Source organism: Ammospiza caudacuta, chromosome Z (genome assembly GCF_027887145.1).
Source record: "Ammospiza caudacuta isolate bAmmCau1 chromosome Z, bAmmCau1.pri, whole genome shotgun sequence".
Lineage (NCBI taxonomy): Eukaryota > Metazoa > Chordata > Aves > Passeriformes > Passerellidae > Ammospiza > Ammospiza caudacuta.
Window position 1 is genome coordinate 337,722 of NC_080632.1, and position 19,155 is coordinate 356,876.

The following is a 19,155-nucleotide window of genomic DNA, read 5'->3' on the forward strand; positions in this document are numbered from 1 at the left end:
ATTGACTACAAATATCTCTTAGCAGAATCTCAGATGAGATAAAACATTGGCAAGCTCTACACTCACCTCACAGTCATCTGAAGAGAAGACCTTGTTTGCTTTCAGAGGAGCAGCTGCTGTTTGCATCTCTGAAGTCATGGGCACCATCGTGGGGACAGCCACTGCTCCAGAAGGAACAGCCCACAAGACCAAGGAAAAAGTTGTGGAGGCACCTCCCTAGATACGGCTCATGAAGGAAATGGAGACAACAAAGGCCACGGCTCTGAAACTAACTCCCAGCTCAAGAAAAGTTGCTCCAGCGTTATAGGTGGAGTGCAGTGGCATGAGTGCACTCCTGTCATGACAGAAGAGCTGGAGTACAGAGAAACAGACCTCAGACCACTTGGGGCAGACTGCACACAAGTACACACAAAACAGAGAGGGTCTAGCTGAGTATCTAGGTGAATACCAGGTGCAGTTGAAGGTTCCTGCCCATGGCAGGGGGCTGGAACTAGGTGTCCTCTGAGGATCCTTCCCACTCAAACCATTCCAAGAGTGTGTGATTGTACGGACATGAAATGGGGAAACAAGCTGAAATCGGTCTTGTTGTGGAAGTTCAGGAAAACACCAGCGCAATACTTCATCTATCAGACACTTATAAGTCCTACTGGAGCAGGTAGGGACACCCATCTCTAGATTTTCCCAATTAGGACTTCCTTTTCCATCTGCAAAATCTTTTCAAGGAAAAAAAGAATAAAAATAGGGATTTGGCTCTTTTCAGCACATCTGGGTGGAGCTAAAATACATCCTTTGGTGCTGCTGACGATGGCTGTTGCTGCTCTGCCTGAGCTGTTGGATACCTAGAGCCCCACTGGGCAGGCACAGGCTGCCTGAGCCTCAGGACGTGCAGGGATGCACACAGCCTGAGCACAGGGCTGATGGCACATTGCATGCCCTGCACGTGCTTCAGCCACTGTGTGACTGCTGAGAAGCACATCTTCCCCTGTGCCCATCCTCACACATCTTCACATCCTCCCCGTGCCCATCTGCCACCCCACGGCACAGCGAGCCCTCAGCACAGGACCCAGCAAGGACACCACCACCTCTGGTGGGCACCACGGCTCTCCCTGAGCTCTGCCATACCCATCACTATGCCATGACAAACTCCTCAAGGGGCTCTTCTCAAGGGCTGGCACATCCAGGAAATACAGACAGCCTGCAGGTATGAATCCAACACTCCTGCACACAGGTATGTCCAGCTATTCATATAATTAGCTAAAACCTACACCAAGTGACTGCAAAATGCAGTCACCAAGCCTGATGCAGATAATCCCCAATGGGACCATTCTGCAAATACCAGGAGAGGGCAAAATGGGCAGGATTAAATCAACACTGCACAACCACCTCCGGCAATGCAAAGGCCTCAATGTGAAGAAGACACAAAAAGGACATGTGTCGTAGACGTCTTTTGTGGAAAATCCTTTCTTAGGATTTTTCCTTGTGAGAAGCTGCAGTTTCAGCAACAAATGTAAACAATGGTTATCTGCTGCTGTGGAATGCAACAGGTGGATCCGTGATTGGTCTCCTGTGGATGTTTGGATTTACTGACCACTCATGGCAGAGCTGCTCTCGCTCTCTGTCTGAGACACAGATCTTTGTTATTCATTCTTTTCTGTTCTTAGCTTAGCTAGCCTTCTGAGAACCTTTCCTTCTATTTCTTTTAGTATAGTCACAATGTAATATATATATCACAAAATAATAAATCAAGCCTTCTGAACATGGAATCGACATTCTTGCCTCTCTCTCATCCTGAAAACCCTTGTGACCACGGTCACACAAACGGACCTGGAGAGAGCTGCCAGTCCCAGGACACCTCCCTTCTCTGCCTCTCCCTGCTTTTGCTCTGAATGCTCACGGGGGACTCGGCGACCGGCAACAACAGCAATTACAGCTTACAATATGAACTCCAGAGCTTCCCAAAGCACCAACACAAACTGGTTTTCCACTGTCATTCAGGATTTCATGAGGCTCTCATTTCAGTCAAGGAAATAATTCTGATTTTAAAATTCCAGTAAGCTTGAATTGCTTGAACCCGCTGCAACAGCAGCGAATCTCAGTCTCTACATGACAGTCCTGGTAGTAGGGCTGCACTTTGTGGGAAGGCAGCTGACCTGACACGACCTGCACAACTCCTTACTTCTTCCCTAGGGGCAGAAGCACACTTGGGGGCGCAGGGAGACCCTGGCCTAGCCACACCCTCGCCGTGGTGGTCACCCCACCTTACAGATGGAACAATGCAATGGAAAACCCATCACTGCTTTGGACACAGAGAAAGCCTGACACAGAAACACACGATGCTTGGAGAGCTCTTGATGTCACAGAGCTGCCAAATCATTTACCTTATGCTCTGGGGTTGGACCTTTTGTGTAGGAATAGCGCCCTGCCTCCTTCCAACCACCACCTGTGACTGGCCAAATCTCTCTTCCAGGCTAACGAGGCTGAGACACTGCAGCTCCTCTAAGCTCCCCTCATCCCAAACACGTTTGAAAATCAAGCATTTGTTTTAACAGTGCAGATGTATGCTGACCCAAGAGGCACTGAGGTACAGACAGGGAAAAGGGGGAAAATCACACACCGTCATCTGAAGTGTGTGACCCTCCTCTCACAGAAGCACCTTGTTCAAGAGTGGCACATGAAGGAAACTAACCACCAAAGAGCCAAACAATCTTTTCTTGATTTTGTTCTTCAGATCTCTCAGAAAGCCCTGCCATAATTTAAAAAATAGAGTACTAATTGTGAATGTTTTTGAGTAATATAATTTACCCATTTTAAGGCAAAACTTTGGTCACCTCTCTGCTTATACATATATGTGGCAGATGCATCAGAGGCACACAGATACATGCTCTGTACAGATACATAGATACATACATGCATTGTGACTGCACCTCAGCATTTCCTCCTCTCTGGATTCTACTGATTCCTTGATGAATGAGAATTGTTCATCTTGCTCATGACTTTTCTACTTACTTTATATTAGCATTTATAACAAACATCCATCAAAACTGACAAGTCCTGCTTTTCCACAAAACTGCTTCTTCTTTCAAAAATGCATTCCTGTGAAAGAATCCTGGCCAGCCCCAGCACTGGCACCATCAGGATGATCTGACAAGTCACCTACCCCTAAACTGAATCTCAGCTAAATTTATATGAAGAGGTTGTTCCTTGAAAAGCATCTAGCAGTTGACAGCTCCTGATGAGAACAGCTGGAGCTACAGCAGGGCTGTAAGGAGTGGTGGAAGTCTGGGCTTTTCATTAACACAGCTCTGAGAAAATCCCTGCTCCACTGAAGCCAGTCGCAAACCGGCAGGGCTTCACCTCAGAGCCAGAGGAGAGCTCTACAGAAAACAGGGGCCCCGGGGACCACATTAGGAGAGGAGTGACAAACATGCTTGATGTGCACACCAGACAGCTGGTAACCTGTGTGCTCAGAGAGGGCAGCTGCGCTGGCAGGGAGTTTTCCTGTGCTCAGCTGTGAGCAGGTGAGCACCACTGATGGCCAGGACAGCACCAGCTCATCCCTCAAACCCCTCAGACAGGAGGCATGGGGACAGCCCCACCTGCAAACAGCTGCCCACCAGGCACTGCCCTCTAGCCAGCTGTGGCCATGTGCACTGGGCTCCCACAGAGGCCGTGAGCTGGCAGCAGAGCCCCAAGCTCAGGGATGCAGGCACACCCTGTGCCCAGAGCCCAGGGATGCAGGCACACCCCGTGCCCAGAGCCCAGAGCTCAGGGATGCAGGCACACCCCGTGCCCAGAGCTCAGGGGTGCAGGCACACCCCGTGCCCAGAGCTCAGGGGTGCAGGCACACCCCGTGCCCAGAGCCCAGGGATGCAGGCACACCCCGTGCCCAGAGCCCAGAGCTCAGGGATGCAGGCACACCCTGTGCCCAGAGCCCAGGGATGCAGGCACACCCCGTGCCCAGAGCCCAGGGATGCAGGCACACCCCGTGCCCAGAGCCCAGAGCTCAGGGGTGCAGGCACACCCCGTGCCCAGAGGTGCAGGCACACCCCGTGCCCAGAGCTCAGAGCTCAGGGGTGCAGGCACACCCCGTGCCCAGAGCTCAGGGATGCAGGCACACCCCGTGCCCAGAGCCCAGAGCTCAGGGATGCAGGCACACCCCGTGCCCAGAGCCCAGAGCTCAGGGGTGCAGGCACACCCCGTGCCCAGAGCCCAGAGCTCAGGGATGCAGGCACACCCCGTGCCCAGAGCCCAGGGGTGCAGGCACACCCCGTGCCCAGAGCCCAGAGCTCAGGGGTGCAGGCACACCCCGTGCCCAGAGCTCAGAGCTCAGGGGTGCAGGCACACCCCGTGCCCAGAGCCCAGAGCTCAGGGATGCAGGCACACCCCGTGCCCAGAGCCCAGGGGTGCAGGCACACCCCGTGCCCAGAGCTCAGAGCTCAGGGGTGCAGGCACACCCCGTGCCCAGAGCTCAGGGGTGCAGGCACACCCCGTGCCCAGAGCCCAGAGCTCAGGGGTGCAGGCACACCCCATGCCCAGAGCCCAGAGCTCAGGGGTGCAGGCACACCCCGTGCCCAGAGCTCAGGGGTGCAGGCACACCCCGTGCCCAGAGCTCAGGGGTGCAGGCACACCCCGTGCCCAGAGCTCAGAGCTCAGGGGTGCAGGCACACCCCGTGCCCAGAGCTCAGGGGTGCAGGCACACCCCGTGCCCAGAGCCCAGAGCTCAGGGGTGCAGGCACACCCCGTGCCCAGAGCTCAGGGGTGCAGGCACACCCCGTGCCCAGAGCTCAGGGGTGCAGGCACACCCCGTGCCCAGAGCTCAGGGGTGCAGGCACACCCCGTGCCCAGAGCTCAGGGGTGCAGGCACACCCCGTGCCCAGAGCCCAGAGCTCAGGGGTGCACAGAGCTCAGGCAAACCCCGTGTCCAGCCTGCCAGGGAGGCTGGGACTCACACTGACAGTGAAGAACATGGAATGCTCCCCTGTCTGGCAGAACTGAAGGTGGCACGAGGAGGATCTCAGCCCACATGCTCCATCATCTGTCTCGGCAGAGCCTGGAATTTCCCTCCCCAGAATTCTGGCAAACACTTTGCCCTCAAACATCAGAACAGCTCCAGTTGGAGGCTGAAATGGCTTTTTGCTTAATTTCTGTGAATCTAGACGTGCAGAACTTTTTCAGAAACTGAGGCTACATTATTTTAATGCTGCTATAGTGGAGATCTGAGCTGACCTACATTTTTTTTCTCTTCCCTAGAATTTCATGAGGAATGAAATTTCAAGGAGAAATCCTGTGCTAGCTGAGCTGCTCCTGCTAATGTTTGGGATGGCTGGACCATCATCAATGAGCCCCCAGATGCACTCAAGGGTGTCGTGGAACACTCAAGGGCTTAATTCTTAAATTAAACTCCTCCTTCAGATATCCACAAGCACCTACATGTGACACCATCACTGCTGGTGTCAAATCACCAGCATGGCCAGAGCCTGCTGCCATGTCAGCACATTCAGGATGGACCATGTAAGGTACACAAAAGGCAAATGCAAAAGCTGAAAGACAACTACAACGGTTCTCAGAAATTATGTCCAAGAACTGAAAAATTAGCTTCCAATGAAATATAAAAAAAATAAATAAAACTTCCCCCAAAAGCAGATTCCTTTGGATATAGCATAGATGAAGCCATCATTGCAATGTAACAGCAAGGCCCACATGAAACCCTACTTAAAATGATGATGTCAGTGTCGGTGTGGTGAGGGAAAACCATTTCTTCTGAAGAGAAAAAGAAATAATGGGACAAATAGCCCAAGCCACTGTGCAAGCCCAGGAATGGAGCCCTGAACGATAAGGACAGTCTACATCAGCGGGAGAAATTCAGATCAGTACTTGCCAGCCCTGCAAAACCTCCTGCCCTCCACAAGCTTCATCTCACCCTGGACTCATTCCTTGGGGTAAAGCAGCGCCAGTGAGTTAGTGCTGCTGAAGTGGGGCCAGAAGTCATTAAAGGGGACCCCAGCACTTCCTGAGGACTCTGGAGGGTGTTTCTTTCTCTTTCACCTCTGTGTGGGCTTGGACATCTCCACTTGTTTAACCTGATTGCAGCACGGAGTGAGTTTTTTGATTTCTATGTATTTTCCCACTGCCTCTTTTCAGCTATTGCTAACTCAGCAGTGGGATTTTGCATCCCAGGTGCTCCACATAGGCGTCTCCCCAGTGTGCCAGGGAGCCTGGAGGCCTAGTCAGCCCCTTTCTATTCCTTAGGGAATTCTCTCCATGTGTCCTTCCTACTCACCACTGCCCAGACTGACACTTAACTCTTTTGATGTAATAAACCTGCAGTTTCTATTGGCAGGTGATTTTTTCCTTCCATAACCTCCTGCATTTTTCCCTTCAGTGTTTGTCTGCTTTAATTGTTTCCCTTGCAGTTAAGATTCCCAAAGGGTTCAGTCCTTTGCACATCACTTGCATGGTGCAGAAGACCCCAAGAAAGTTCTGGGCAGGATACCCTCAATCCCCAATACCAGCAGGCTCTGGTCACTGCCTGAAGTGAGCTGAATAATAGGGACTTATGTCAGCACTGGACCTCATCAGTGGCTAATTTGTGCACTGAACTCCATCACCTGCTGATGCTGAGAGTGTGGGCAGGCAGCCTCCAAGGCATTTGTGCTCGCAGCCCTTCAAACCACTGCCTAGCTGTGAGCGTATTTTCTTATTTCTGTCCATCTGGGAAAACACAGCTCATGGGCCCTCTTATGGAGCAAAGACACAAAATACAGAAACACTCACTCATTCTGAGTGGTATGCTTTGCTTTTCTCTGTCTCTCTGTCGCTGACATGTCACTGACTTGGTGAGCTCTTGTCCACCTTTGTCACTGCCAAGCACTTCTCCAGCTGATCTCCACAGCGGCTGTGGTGCTGGTGTCATTGGAAATATCCCTGTGTTATATCCCACATCAGCTTCCATGCACTGGCCAGCCCTGCTTGGAACCCAGACATGCCTGACCCAGGGCATCCCTTCCTGAAAACACAGTGACTGCAGAATGGGACGGTTCTGCAATGCCTTACAGATGCTGTGTGTAATCCTTCATGTACAATCCACCACCGTGTGCAATCCTTCTCATTTACTTCTCATTTCTGTTAGTGTCCCAGCCCCTCTTGGAGCCCTATTCTCTCAGACAGAAGGCTGTGACCCAAACACCTAGGAGCACACCATATCTGTGATTAAAGGAGTTTCTCAAAGAGTTCAGTCAAGGGAAGAAAGCGCCAGCACTTACATCATCACACCAGATGCTGACAGCAATGTTGGACTATAGCTGGTGAGAATGGAAACAAAACACAACAACTGGTACAAGAGGAGATTTCCTGCCACACTGCTTTCAATTCCCCAAACTCCTCCACTGCTGGGAAGTCCCTGTTAAGACTGAATATTAGATTCCCTGCAGCTCTTGGCTGCATGTATCTAAATCTGCCTAACCTTCCCTGCAGCAAGGAGCAGACACTTGCACCCTGAGTGGCACTTTGTTGAGGATGCTCTGCTGAGCTTGGGCAGACCAGGCCACGGACAGTTTGCTCATGGTTGCACAGGGCCTTTTGAATCAGCTGCATCTCTAAAAGGGAAGCACACAGCCCAGCTGGTCTGTGTGCCAGCCCCTGCATTACCTGACACGGGCTGGAAGGTGCCAGCTTGCACACTGCAGCACTGTGCCAGGGCACTGATAGCCCTGGAGTGGGATTCTGGGTTTGTGTTTCTTTTTTCCATGAGTTGGACTTTGGTGATCCTTGTGGGTTCCTTTCAGCTCAGGGCATTCTGTGATTTTAGCCACAGCAGGATGGGCCATGGGACACTTGTGCCCATTGATAGTCTCTATTTTAACAGCATACAGGTAATGTTAGGGACATGACAGAGTCCTGCACTTCCAGAGAAACTACTGTATGCAAACAGATTCCAGACTGACTTAGCTGCTGTTAATGCAGCTGCTGCCCCTATTACCTGTTGGTATTGAAGGTTTCTGCACATTTCTGCGTCAGAAGTGAAGCACAAGCATCCTTCTGGCAGGTCAGGCACTCCTACCCCGACACAACCTGAAGCAATTGCTCCAAAAAGGCATTATTGCCCTGTGGGAAACAGTGCTTTGCATAAACAAAGGAGGTGCCAAAAACTCTTGTAAGTGCTCCAACTGTGCTCACAAGCCCACCAGCGGCCAGTCTCATCTCTCTGCAAGAGTGCAGGATCAAGATTCTTCCTGCAGCCCCAGGCCAGCCCTGACAGCAGCCCCAGCTGCAGCAGAGCACAGACAGCAGCTGCCTGCACCGAGGGCAGAATTTGTGCCCACGCATGGCCAGGCTGAGCAGCCCGAGCCCTCTGGCACCAGCAAGCAGAGGGCTCTGCACAGGGTGCAGCATCACTGCACCCAGCATGTCGGTGCCAGCACCCCCCCACACCCTCCCCTTGCTCCGTGAACCCTCTTGGCAGGAGCCAGCAGGCACAGCAAGGCTCCCACAGAGCACAGGCTCCCTGAGATGCCAGAGTCCTTTGCTGGAGAGGTGGCACTCTCCCACTGAGGCGGGCGCAGCACACAAGGAGATCCAGGTGAGAAGCACATCTCATGCCTCAGGCCTGCATTCTTGCTGCAGCATCCCTCTCAGCTGGCATGGCACAAACACAGTTAGGCTTGCTCTTGGGCGTGAGCCCTTGTGACACCTCTTCCACACCTGCACAGCTCTGCAGGATGGAGACCAGGGCTAGCAAAGGGAGCAGTGAAGGGAGAAGGAGGGTTGGGCTCTGCCTGGCCCTTCTTCCCCCATCATCCTCAGTGAATCCCCCAGAGCACTTATGGCCCAGCAACCTCTCTTGTCCCCAAAACAGGTCCTGACCCCAGTCTCCCACGCACCCACCTGTGGACAGAAGTGTCTTTTGCTCTTTTCTCAGTGCTCGACAAGGATTGTTTAGCCCCACTTCAGAAAGCTCTAACTTTCAGACAGGAGATGCTCAGCACTTGCCAAGATGCGTCAAGCGTCCATCCTGACATCAGCACTGCTCCCCCGAGCAGCTGCTGCTGGTGCAGTGAAACCAGCCCCACACACAGGCTGGCTGTCAGCCCTGGATGCAGCACTCAGCTTGCTCTGACCAGGGGTCCTGCTGCCCTGAAGGCAGACCCTGCTGAGAGCAGGCCCCCCGCCACGGTCACTCTGTGCGCTCCTGCTGCCCACCTGCCCCTCTGCGAGCCTCCCTGAGGCGCGGGGCCGGGCAAACCTGCCCCAGTGCCCCTGAGCAGGCAATTGGCAGGCAGGGCAGCAAGGAGGCTGCCTGGCATCCTCCACTGCTGGGGCTGCAGCAGCTGCCTGGGCTCCCTGCAGGACAGCCTGCTCCGCATGCCAGTCTCCAGTAGCCTGTCCTTTAACCAAAAGTGAAAGCAACTGATCCCCCACCAAGGCACATCTGCTCCAAGTCCCTATTGCAACGGGGGGAAAAATGACACCTTCAGCTATAAAAACCAATAAAGACTGTCTGATTTGGTTTGCCCCTGTTGCTACCCAGCAAGCTTCCCACTGGGTTAAATACTGGTGACATCTGCTAATAAAATGTCACGAGTGAGGAGAACAAAACTGATTACTGAATTATATCAAGTGCTGGGTGCAGCTGGAAGGGCAAGTCCCCCGCACCTCAGCCCCAGGCCGAGGGCAGCCAGGACATCTGCACAGCCAGGGGCTCCAGGAGCGTGTGCAGGGAGGCAGAGCACTCACCTTCCACAGCTGCAGACAAAGGACACAGAGCCCCCCAAAGCCAGGAAATGGCTAAATTAGCTCTGCCGCCTGGGTACCCACATCGTCACACAGGCCAAACTCGGGTGACATGCTCCTCCTTATATCAGAGGGAAGTGTGGCACGCACAGAGCCTTGGGACTCCTCCAGGAGCACCATGCCCCCACCCAGACCCACGCAGAAGGACCCTGTGGTAAGCAGGACAGTAAGGAGGGTGCTATGGATGCTCCTGGGGCTCCCCTCTAACAGACAAAGATGTTCCTGACTGTGCCTCTCCAAACCTGCAGCCCTGAGCCTATTACAAAAGCAGTTTAAGCAGCCTGCTGAGGACAGCATTATTGTCCAGCCCAAGAGCTCAAACCCCATGACTCATCCTGCCAAACTGAGGGGGGTTGCTTCAGCAATCACATGCACATTTCTGAACATGAGCTGAGAAAAGCTGAGAAGGTTCTCAGCTCTCCTTCTGGAACTGCTTTTGCTTTCCAACAAAACACTTAATCCTTTTCTCTGCAGTTAAAGCAGTGTCTTCTGACAGACACCCAAAAAATGTCTCAGTGGCAGAGGAGCCATGTGGTATCAGTAGAGACAGCCTGTGTCCTGACCTGGCTGATAAAACATAAAACTTCTACCCTACCTGCTTTAATGCATACATTTAACTATGCATTTATAACCTGGATTTGGAAAAAAAAAAAAAAAAGGCATGTGTATAATCACAGAGTTAAGTAACAATGGAATATTTAGCAGGAACCTGAGCACAAAGAGCTTTATACTTCCACCATCAAATTAGTTCCCATGTGGCTGACATTGACCCCCCAGCCTCTTGCAGTTTTTCTCCCAGTTCAGTAAATCTGGGTCTACTCTGCAACCTGACCATGTGTTTCCACCAAAGGATGCACTGGCACTGACCCTGTTTGCACAGCTCAGGCACCCGGCTGCTGATTTCAGCTGTGTGTCCCCCAGGGGATGGGGTGGGTTGGGGGTGCCCCTGCAGCTCCAGCCTACCCCCACCACCCCTCCCTGCCTCCAGCAGGGTTTGGGCAGCACGGGGATCTGCACCTGCTCTGCTTGCAGGGCACTGCTGGACCTGCACCAGCAGCAGGAGCTGGGGAACGTGGATGCTCCTCAGCAAGAGGCAGGGGGCTGATTCAGCAGGAAAGGCAGTCACCCCTCCTCACATGCCCTCTGCATCCTCAGCTGAAAAAGCCCCACTGCAGTTCTGGCGTCCCCTCTGCTATACAAATTGTGTCCACAGCCATGGCCTCAGTTTCTCTATGTAGGTTCTTCCAAAATGAAAGTAATGCCTTAAACTAAAGGTACTTAAAAAAGACACCAGCAGAGAATTTCTCCTCTTGTACCTTCCACTCCACCTCTGGTGTCTTTCTGTCCAAAACATTGTTTTCAGCGGGATGCAGAACAAAACACCCTGTGGATCTGAGGAGTATATCAGCAATATCCAACCCCAGCTGGACTGTGCTTACTCCTACCCTTCAAGACTGACAAATGTCCCTGGTGAAGCAAGTCCTGGGAGAAGCAGCACAGCAGATGTCCATGCAGTTAATTTTCTGTCACTTTGCAGATATTTCCTAATTCAGGTGGCCACAGAGTCAGCACAACTGTGTCTCTTCCCCTGTTTGCTGGCAGGAGGGAAAAGTTCCACGGTGTGGAGGAAGGCCTGGCTCCAAACTGACACACTGCCATAGCTTTCCATAGCACCGGGAGAAGGTCCTGCATGCGGCCATTGGGCCGTCAGCACTGGAGGCAGCACTGGGACGGGCCCTGGCCCGTCCGTGACCGTGGCACGCGCCAAGGGGCTGCGCAGAGCACACCCCCAGCCCCCAGTGCCCAGCGCCGTGCCGAGCACCGCCCTTCCCAGAGCCAGCCCCGCTACCTTCGTCCCGCTTGCGCTTGCTGCTCTCGGCGCCCGGCGAGGCGATGCCCAGGATCCCGCTGATGGAGTAGGACGAGCCGGCAGAGTCCGTGCTCACAGAGGACACCTGGGTCACTGATCCCGTGGAGGCTGCAAGGCAAGGACAGGCACTCAGTCAGCCACCAATGGCCCCCACGGTGTGAAGGAGGAGGGCTGGGGCTCAGCTGGCCATCGTGGCCCCTGCAGCTCAGGAAGAGCCCTCGCCCACCCCCGCCATGCCCATCCCCACAGCAGCATGCCGCAGCAGTGCAGGGTGGCAGGAGAGGCACGGCCAGCTCTTGCCCCATCACAAGGGGCTGGCTCTGTGTGCTGAGGGACAGCAGATGCTTTTCCTTAGCAGTCAGACGCCCCATGTCACACAAAAGCCCATTGCCTGGGACAGCAGAGGCCCTCCAGTGACACAGCAGCCCAGCGAGGTGGGCAGAGCTTGCTGGGAGCACAGTCACGCAGAGAGAGGAGCTGGCACAGAGGGTACCCGGGTCAGGACCCTCCTGAGAGCAGGGCACCGTACACCTGCTGCACTGTGCTCTCTGCATCCTGTCAGACCACACCACAGGCCTCTGGCCACGGAGACCTTGCACACCTGTAGCTGCCTAGCGATGGATGGCTGAAAGACCCTGAGGTTCCCAGAAAAATGACCCAAATCCTTTTTGCTCTGGAAGAGCCCTCAGAACAGGGTCCTGTTTGTGTCCAGCAAGGGCAGTCAATCAAGGGCAGTGTGGATGTGCCAGACTGCACAGCAAACACTGCCCCTGTGATGCTGTGGGTGTCCATGGCTTCACAGGAACAGGCAGAGGAGGGAGCACCACCATCAGCTCCATCAGCTTACAGGCTGAGCCTGCCTTGCCATGTCCCTACATCCTAGAAGTCCCCACAGACCCCAAGGACAGGATGGGGGTTACACATGTGGGACCACACCAAAGATCCCCAGACAGGACTCACACGGAGCAAAGCCATGTCGGGAATCCATGCTCCCTCTATCAACTCCTGAGAAAAAAGATTCTTCTTCTCTGTTCTTGACTTTTTCAGGAAGAGAAACACTTAAGCCAGCACAGTGAGATAAAGGGAGGTTTTCTTCCCCAAGATTGTGTCGGCATTTTCTGGAGAGAAAGGTCTAAGGGCACAGGGTCAGCAGCATGACTCCTCTGACCAGCTGAAAAAGGGCAGCTGAAAAAGGCTGCTCTGCACCTCCCCTCCCTTTCTCCCAGTGCCAGCACACCCTTGCCAAGAGAGAAGCAGCAAGCATCTCACCGTATCACAGGTGACAACACAAAGGCAGAGAGAAACTAGGGCCCCCCAGCACTTCCTAGGGAGCAAGGGCTGACCAGTGCCCCGATGGGTTTGACGGAACAGGGACAAGAGGAGAGCAGCCCCGAGCCCTGAGCGAGCCCCTCCTGCATCCCTGCTGCATTGCAGCACACAAACACCCACCCTCCTCACAGAGACACTCAGCCACGAGCAGGGCTGAGGGGTCTCAGCAGCCTGGGGGTCCCCTCTGGGTCACCCCCCACCAGCATCACCTCCCTCAGGCTGCAGCATCACTGCTCTGAGGATGAATTAAAAGTTTCACAAAGTTTTGCTACCTCTTCACTCAAGACTGCAAGTGCACAAAGAACTATGGAAGGGATGGTTGATAGATGGAAAAAACACATTCAAAACTACTTACTGACTAATGATGCAGAAAATGTTATGAATAAGTATCCCTTTCTTGATTTATTACTTTAATTATCTGACATTCTATAGACCCCTATTAGTGGGGGTTTTTTGGTTTAGATTTCAATTTTCTGTCTCATGGTGAAAGCTATTTATCATAATAATCAGTAAAATTCAAAACCTTTTAGCAGTATTTATAAAATTCATTTACTATGTTCAGCCCTTGGAGAATGACAAAGAAGGCACATTAGCACGTGTGCTGAAGTGTTTTATGCAGAATTATCTGTCCATAAGAATGATTAAAAGTTCTTCAGAATATTTGTAATCCATTATTATTTTTTAATGTATTTTTTAAAAAGTTTTCCTTACCTATGCTGTGACTGGAAGCTGGGACCTGCTGATTGGGTGGCTGCTGCACCTTGGTCCTTATGATCCTGTGAGTAATGGAGAAACATGACCACTTAGCATTAGCCGTGCAATGGCAGGAGGCATTAGACACTATTTGTTCGGTGCAGGACACCAACATCAACACAAAAAATGCCTTTCTGCATATGTTCCCCTCACCACTCGCTAAAGACCAAAGTTTGGCAGGTGGACCCAGTGGCACATTTGTGTCCCCAGCCCCTGCTGTTAGAGTCATCAGGGTGACATTCCACAGAGTCACAGAATGGTTTGGGTTGGAAGACACAAGAGTTGACAGCAGGTCACCTGTCCGACCTCCCTGCTCAAGCAAGGTCATCCCAGAGCAACCAAACAGGATTGCACCTGCATGGCTCTCAGCATGCTCCAGAGCCTGGTGTTTGGTGGCTTTGAGCATCCAGTCCTCACTGCCAGGAAAGAGAAACCCACTCTGTGTGGGCAGCCTGCAGGCCAGTGCCCCCTCCCCAGGGAGCCAGAACCTTCTGAGCCCAAAGGCCCAGCCGGCTGTGGTCTGCAGCCCTGGGACACGAGGAGAGGAGAGGAGAGGAGAGGAGAGGAGAGGAGAGGAGAGGAGAGGAGAGGAGAGGAGAGGAGAGGAGAGGAGAGGAGAGGAGAGGAGAGGAGAGGAGAGGAGAGGAGAGGAGAGGAGAGGAGAGGAGAGGAGAGGAGAGGAGAGGAGAGGAGAGGAGAGGAGAGGAGAGGAGAGGAGAGGAGAGGAGAGGAGAGGAGAGGAGAGGAGAGGAGAGGAGAGGAGAGGAGAGGAGAGGAGAGGAGAGGAGAGGAGAGGAGAGGAGAGGAGAGGAGAGGAGAGGAGAGGAGAGGAGAGGAGAGGAGAGGAGAGGAGAGGAGAGGAGAGGAGAGGAGAGGAGAGGAGAGGAGAGGAGAGGAGAGGAGAGGAGAGGAGAGGAGAGGAGAGGAGAGGAGAGGAGAGGAGAGGAGAGGAGAGGAGAGGAGAGGAGAGGAGAGGAGAGGAGAGGAGAGGAGAGGAGAGGAGAGGAGAGGAGAGGAGAGGAGAGGAGAGGAGAGGAGAGGAGAGGAGAGGAGAGGAGAGGAGAGGAGAGGAGAGGAGAGGAGAGGAGAGGAGAGGAGAGGAGAGGAGAGGAGAGGAGAGGAGAGGAGAGGAGAGGAGAGGAGAGGAGAGGAGAGGAGAGGAGAGGAGAGGAGAGGAGAGGAGAGGAGAGGAGAGGAGAGGAGAGGAGAGGAGAGGAGAGGAGAGGAGAGGAGAGGAGAGGAGAGGAGAGGAGAGGAGAGGAGAGGAGAGGAGAGGAGAGGAGAGGAGAGGAGAGGAGAGGAGAGGAGAGGAGAGGAGAGGAGAGGAGAGGAGAGGAGAGGAGAGGAGAGGAGAGGAGAGGAGAGGAGAGGAGAGGAGAGGAGAGGAGAGGAGAGGAGAGGAGAGGAGAGGAGAGGAGAGGAGAGGAGAGGAGAGGAGAGGAGAGGAGAGGAGAGGAGAGGAGAGGAGAGGAGAGGAGAGGAGAGGAGAGGAGAGGAGAGGAGAGGAGAGGAGAGGAGAGGAGAGGAGAGGAGAGGAGAGGAGAGGAGAGGAGAGGAGAGGAGAGGAGAGGAGAGGAGAGGAGAGGAGAGGAGAGGAGAGGAGAGGAGAGGAGAGGAGAGGAGAGGAGAGGAGAGGAGAGGAGAGGAGAGGAGAGGAGAGGAGAGGAGAGGAGAGGAGAGGAGAGGAGAGGAGAGGAGAGGAGAGGAGAGGAGAGGAGAGGAGAGGAGAGGAGAGGAGAGGAGAGGAGAGGAGAGGAGAGGAGAGGAGAGGAGAGGAGAGGAGAGGAGAGGAGAGGAGAGGAGAGGAGAGGAGAGGAGAGGAGAGGAGAGGAGAGGAGAGGAGAGGAGAGGAGAGGAGAGGAGAGGAGAGGAGAGGAGAGGAGAGGAGAGGAGAGGAGCCCCCCATAAGCAGGCCCAGGGACACCCAGCTCCACCCCAGGGAAGGATGCACTGCCTTCCCCTTCCCCTCCCATCCTTGGAGGAGTCTGATGGAGGCTGCAGAGGTCTGGTCTGTCCACAAGGCATCTCCCAGCTGCCAGCCCCAGAGCGGAGCTGCTGGGTGTCAGGCACAGCCAGGGGATGGTGTCAGCCACGCACCCAGAGCCGCCAGCCCAGTGAGAGGGGCAGGAGCACACCGAAGAGACAGACCCTGCAGGGTCCAGCGGCCCACTGAACACGGCTGCCATGGTGAAGAAAGGGTGTCCAGGGCCTTCTGACACGTAAACATCTTTATCCCTGCAGGAATGGAGACTGGAGCACTTGAAAGCTGCTGGACAGCTCTCAGCTGATTTGAGCAAAGCTAATCACAATGATTAATTAAGTCTTAACCGCACAGACTTGCTTCTGCTATTGAAGAGTGACCTATTATTAAAATTAATGTTATTAATTAATAATTATTATTATTATTCACTCTTACATGGAGGCAGCAGCTCAGATTTGTCTGCTGGAAGGCCCCCTCAATAGGAGGGATGAGCTGCAGGAGTCCATCCCCATAAACCCCAATGCTCCACAGGAGCAGCATCAGCACCATGGGAGGGAACAATGGAGCCCTGACACCGTGGGGACAGGGACAGAGAGGACACCTGGCACCGTGGGGACAGGGACAGAGAGGACACCTGGCACCGTGGGGACAGGGACAGAGAGCACACACCTGGCACTGTGGGGACAGGGACAGAGAACACACCTGGCACTGTGGGGACAGGGACAAAGAACACTTCCACACCGTGGGGACAGGGACAGAGAGCACACCTGGCACTGTGGGGACAGGGACAGAGAGCACACCTGGCACCATGGGGACAGGGACAAAGAACACTTGGACAGAGAGCACACACCTGGCACCGTGGGGACAGGGACAAAGAACACTTCCACACCGTGGGCACAGAGAACAGGGAGCCAGCTCAGGGCCTCTGTCCTCCCCATGCAGAAACCCAGCTGCAGCAGGGCAGGAACCACTGAGCGAGAGCAAGGCTTGGGTTTGTGCTGACCAGGCAGCCCCTCATTGGTACCTCAGTGGTGAACAAGGGTACTGGGGCAGGGGCTGCATCCTTTCCCTCCAGCAAAGCCCCAAAGTACACACTCAGTGTTAAATGTGAGGATAAACCCCACAGACTGATGAAACTGTAGGATTTAGCATTAAAGCCAAATGTTTTGATGTGAATTCCAGGTTCTTTGTCACATTATTGCTCAGTCTGGGTTTTCACAGTGAGCTCCTAAGCTGGCAAAAACAATTCTCTGGGTAAACAGATTGACTCAAACAGATTGCATGCATTTCTTAAAAGGGATTGCAAACCTTTGAGGAAAGGAGAAGATCTTAGCCAGAGTCACAAGCAGATGAGAAAGAATTAGATTTACAGCCAAAACTTGGTGACAGATTATGAACTGGGTTTCTGAACAAGGGCAGCAGCGGTGTGGGCATTATGAGTGTGGAAGCATACAAGGACACAGCAAGAGGAACACAGAAACTGGCTCAAAATATGACTGGAAGCTACCTAAATCTCCCTTTTAGCTAGAGCTATGACTGCCTTTTCGGTAGTTTTTTGGAGGACATGTGACATCCTCCTACACAAGCAGAAGACTGCTTGTAACAGCCATGCTTCTCTCATGACTCGTTGATGTTAGCGGAAGCAGAGCTTTTCCTTAGGTATTTGATATTTTCCTTTGGTTTTCCTAATGTCTGTAATATTTCTCAAACTCTCTTTAAAGACACCATGCCCACAGAGTTACTGCATGGTGCTCTGGAGCCAGCAAGGCTGCACATGAACTGACCCATTTTTTCTTTCAATTCCACCAACCCATGACTCGACACTCAGCCCATCAGGGCAGAGGCTGCACTTTCCCCCAACGCTGGGGAAGCCACTCCGGCTACTCAAGCGGCAACTCCATGAATGCAAATCAGGTTGGGATAGCCAATAAAGGAATATTGCATCAATTTATTTCACGTCTGGACGCAAATGAGAGATTTTATAGCGAGCTGCATTCAAAGAATTTGCATGCAGTTGCACAAGTGAAAATCACCTCACCGGCGTGGTGAGGAGGAAGCCCAGAACAGAGTGAAAATTAACAAACCCTGCTTGCAAGGGCCGTGGGTGCCCAAAAGCTCTGCTGCTCAAGTATTCATCTCTCACTGTTGCTCTGGCAGGGCTGGAGATGCCACGTGGTATTTTACTGGGTTTTTCCAGCCTTATGCATCGCTTGACTCAGGGGGAAACCGTGGCCGCAGAAGGTGTAATGGACAAGGCAGCAGGTCAGAGCCCCTAAAACCAGGCCTTCCATGAGCCCAGCCCTGACTTGCAAAGCCATGGCAAAGCACCCAAACGCGGGACTCCGTCTCCAAATGAGATTCCCCTGCATTTTCACAAAAGCAATTCCAGGCCACTCAAGTTCTCCAAGGCAAAAAGCAGACAGTGGAGGCCCTCAGACACTACCAACCGAATTCCCCCATTGATATTCACACTGAACACAGGCCTGGGCCAATGTCACCAATCGGGTGTCAGGTGACAAAATGGAACCTCAGCCCCATGCCTTGGGTCTCTTTCTTACCCAGATGACTGCCACCCTACTCAATGGCCATCTGATCTTCCCCCCTGGGCAAGGCCTGTCCCACCGGACCCTCACCCCACAGAGCAGAGCAGAGCAGGGGCTTTGCTCTGCTGCAAACACATAGGGTCATTCCCAGCAAGGTACTCGGACTCACAAACAGGGGAAAGCAGGGAAAAGAAGCCAAGGCTGGCAGAAGAACCTGCCCACTCCTAGGAAACCCTCCTCACCCGTGGTGCTTCAGCACTCAGGTCAGCCTAAGCTGCTCCCAGGCCCAAGTGCCCTGGGCAAACAGGTGAGGCTGCTTTTCTTACAAACAGCCCCAAACCCCCAGTGCTATCAAAGACAAAGCCATGGTGACACGGAGCATCCCACCCCAGAGCCACCAGCTTTACCTGTTGATGGAGCTGACACTGGGCACGGTGTCGTTGTCACACACTCGCTCAGCAAGGAGTCTGTCCCTGATCTCCCAGGCAAACATGGTGGGATTTTGGCGTTTGTACTCTGCAATTTTTTCAACGACTTTGGGTGTGGCGACCTTTGGTTTTGATCCTCCAATCACTCCAGGCTTAATACTCCCGGTTTCATAATACCTGGGACAACATCCAAAACAAAGCTTTGGTTATCACACACAGACAGAGAACATGCTCTGAGATTTATAGAGAACATCATCTCAAGGTAACCAAACCCCAGCAAATCCTGAGATACATCTTCACTTTCACATACACATTTCCTGCCCGTGTGGTTCTTTATCACCTAATAGATTAACTTATAGTAATTGGAATTTGGCCTCAGGATACAATATATATTTTTCTGTAATAGCAAGACAAAAGAAACAACGCAAGATTAAAGGGCATGCTGAGATCCAAAATTAACTG

The 19,155-nt window shown here is 53.1% G+C and overlaps 1 protein-coding gene across 2 annotated transcripts in view; it reads right to left on the reverse strand.

The window, feature by feature from the left end:
• Positions 1-19,155, reverse strand: part of PAX5 (paired box 5) — a 148,396-nt gene that overhangs the window by 117,724 nt on the left and 11,517 nt on the right. For both annotated transcript variants that reach the window (XM_058823652.1, XM_058823650.1), the window contains exons 3-5: positions 18,673-18,870; positions 13,700-13,764; positions 11,639-11,767 (exon numbers count right to left, since the gene is read on the reverse strand). In XM_058823652.1, the coding sequence (XP_058679635.1) occupies positions 11,639-11,767; positions 13,700-13,764; positions 18,673-18,870 (392 nt within the window). The remainder of the gene's footprint in view (positions 1-11,638; positions 11,768-13,699; positions 13,765-18,672; positions 18,871-19,155) is intronic.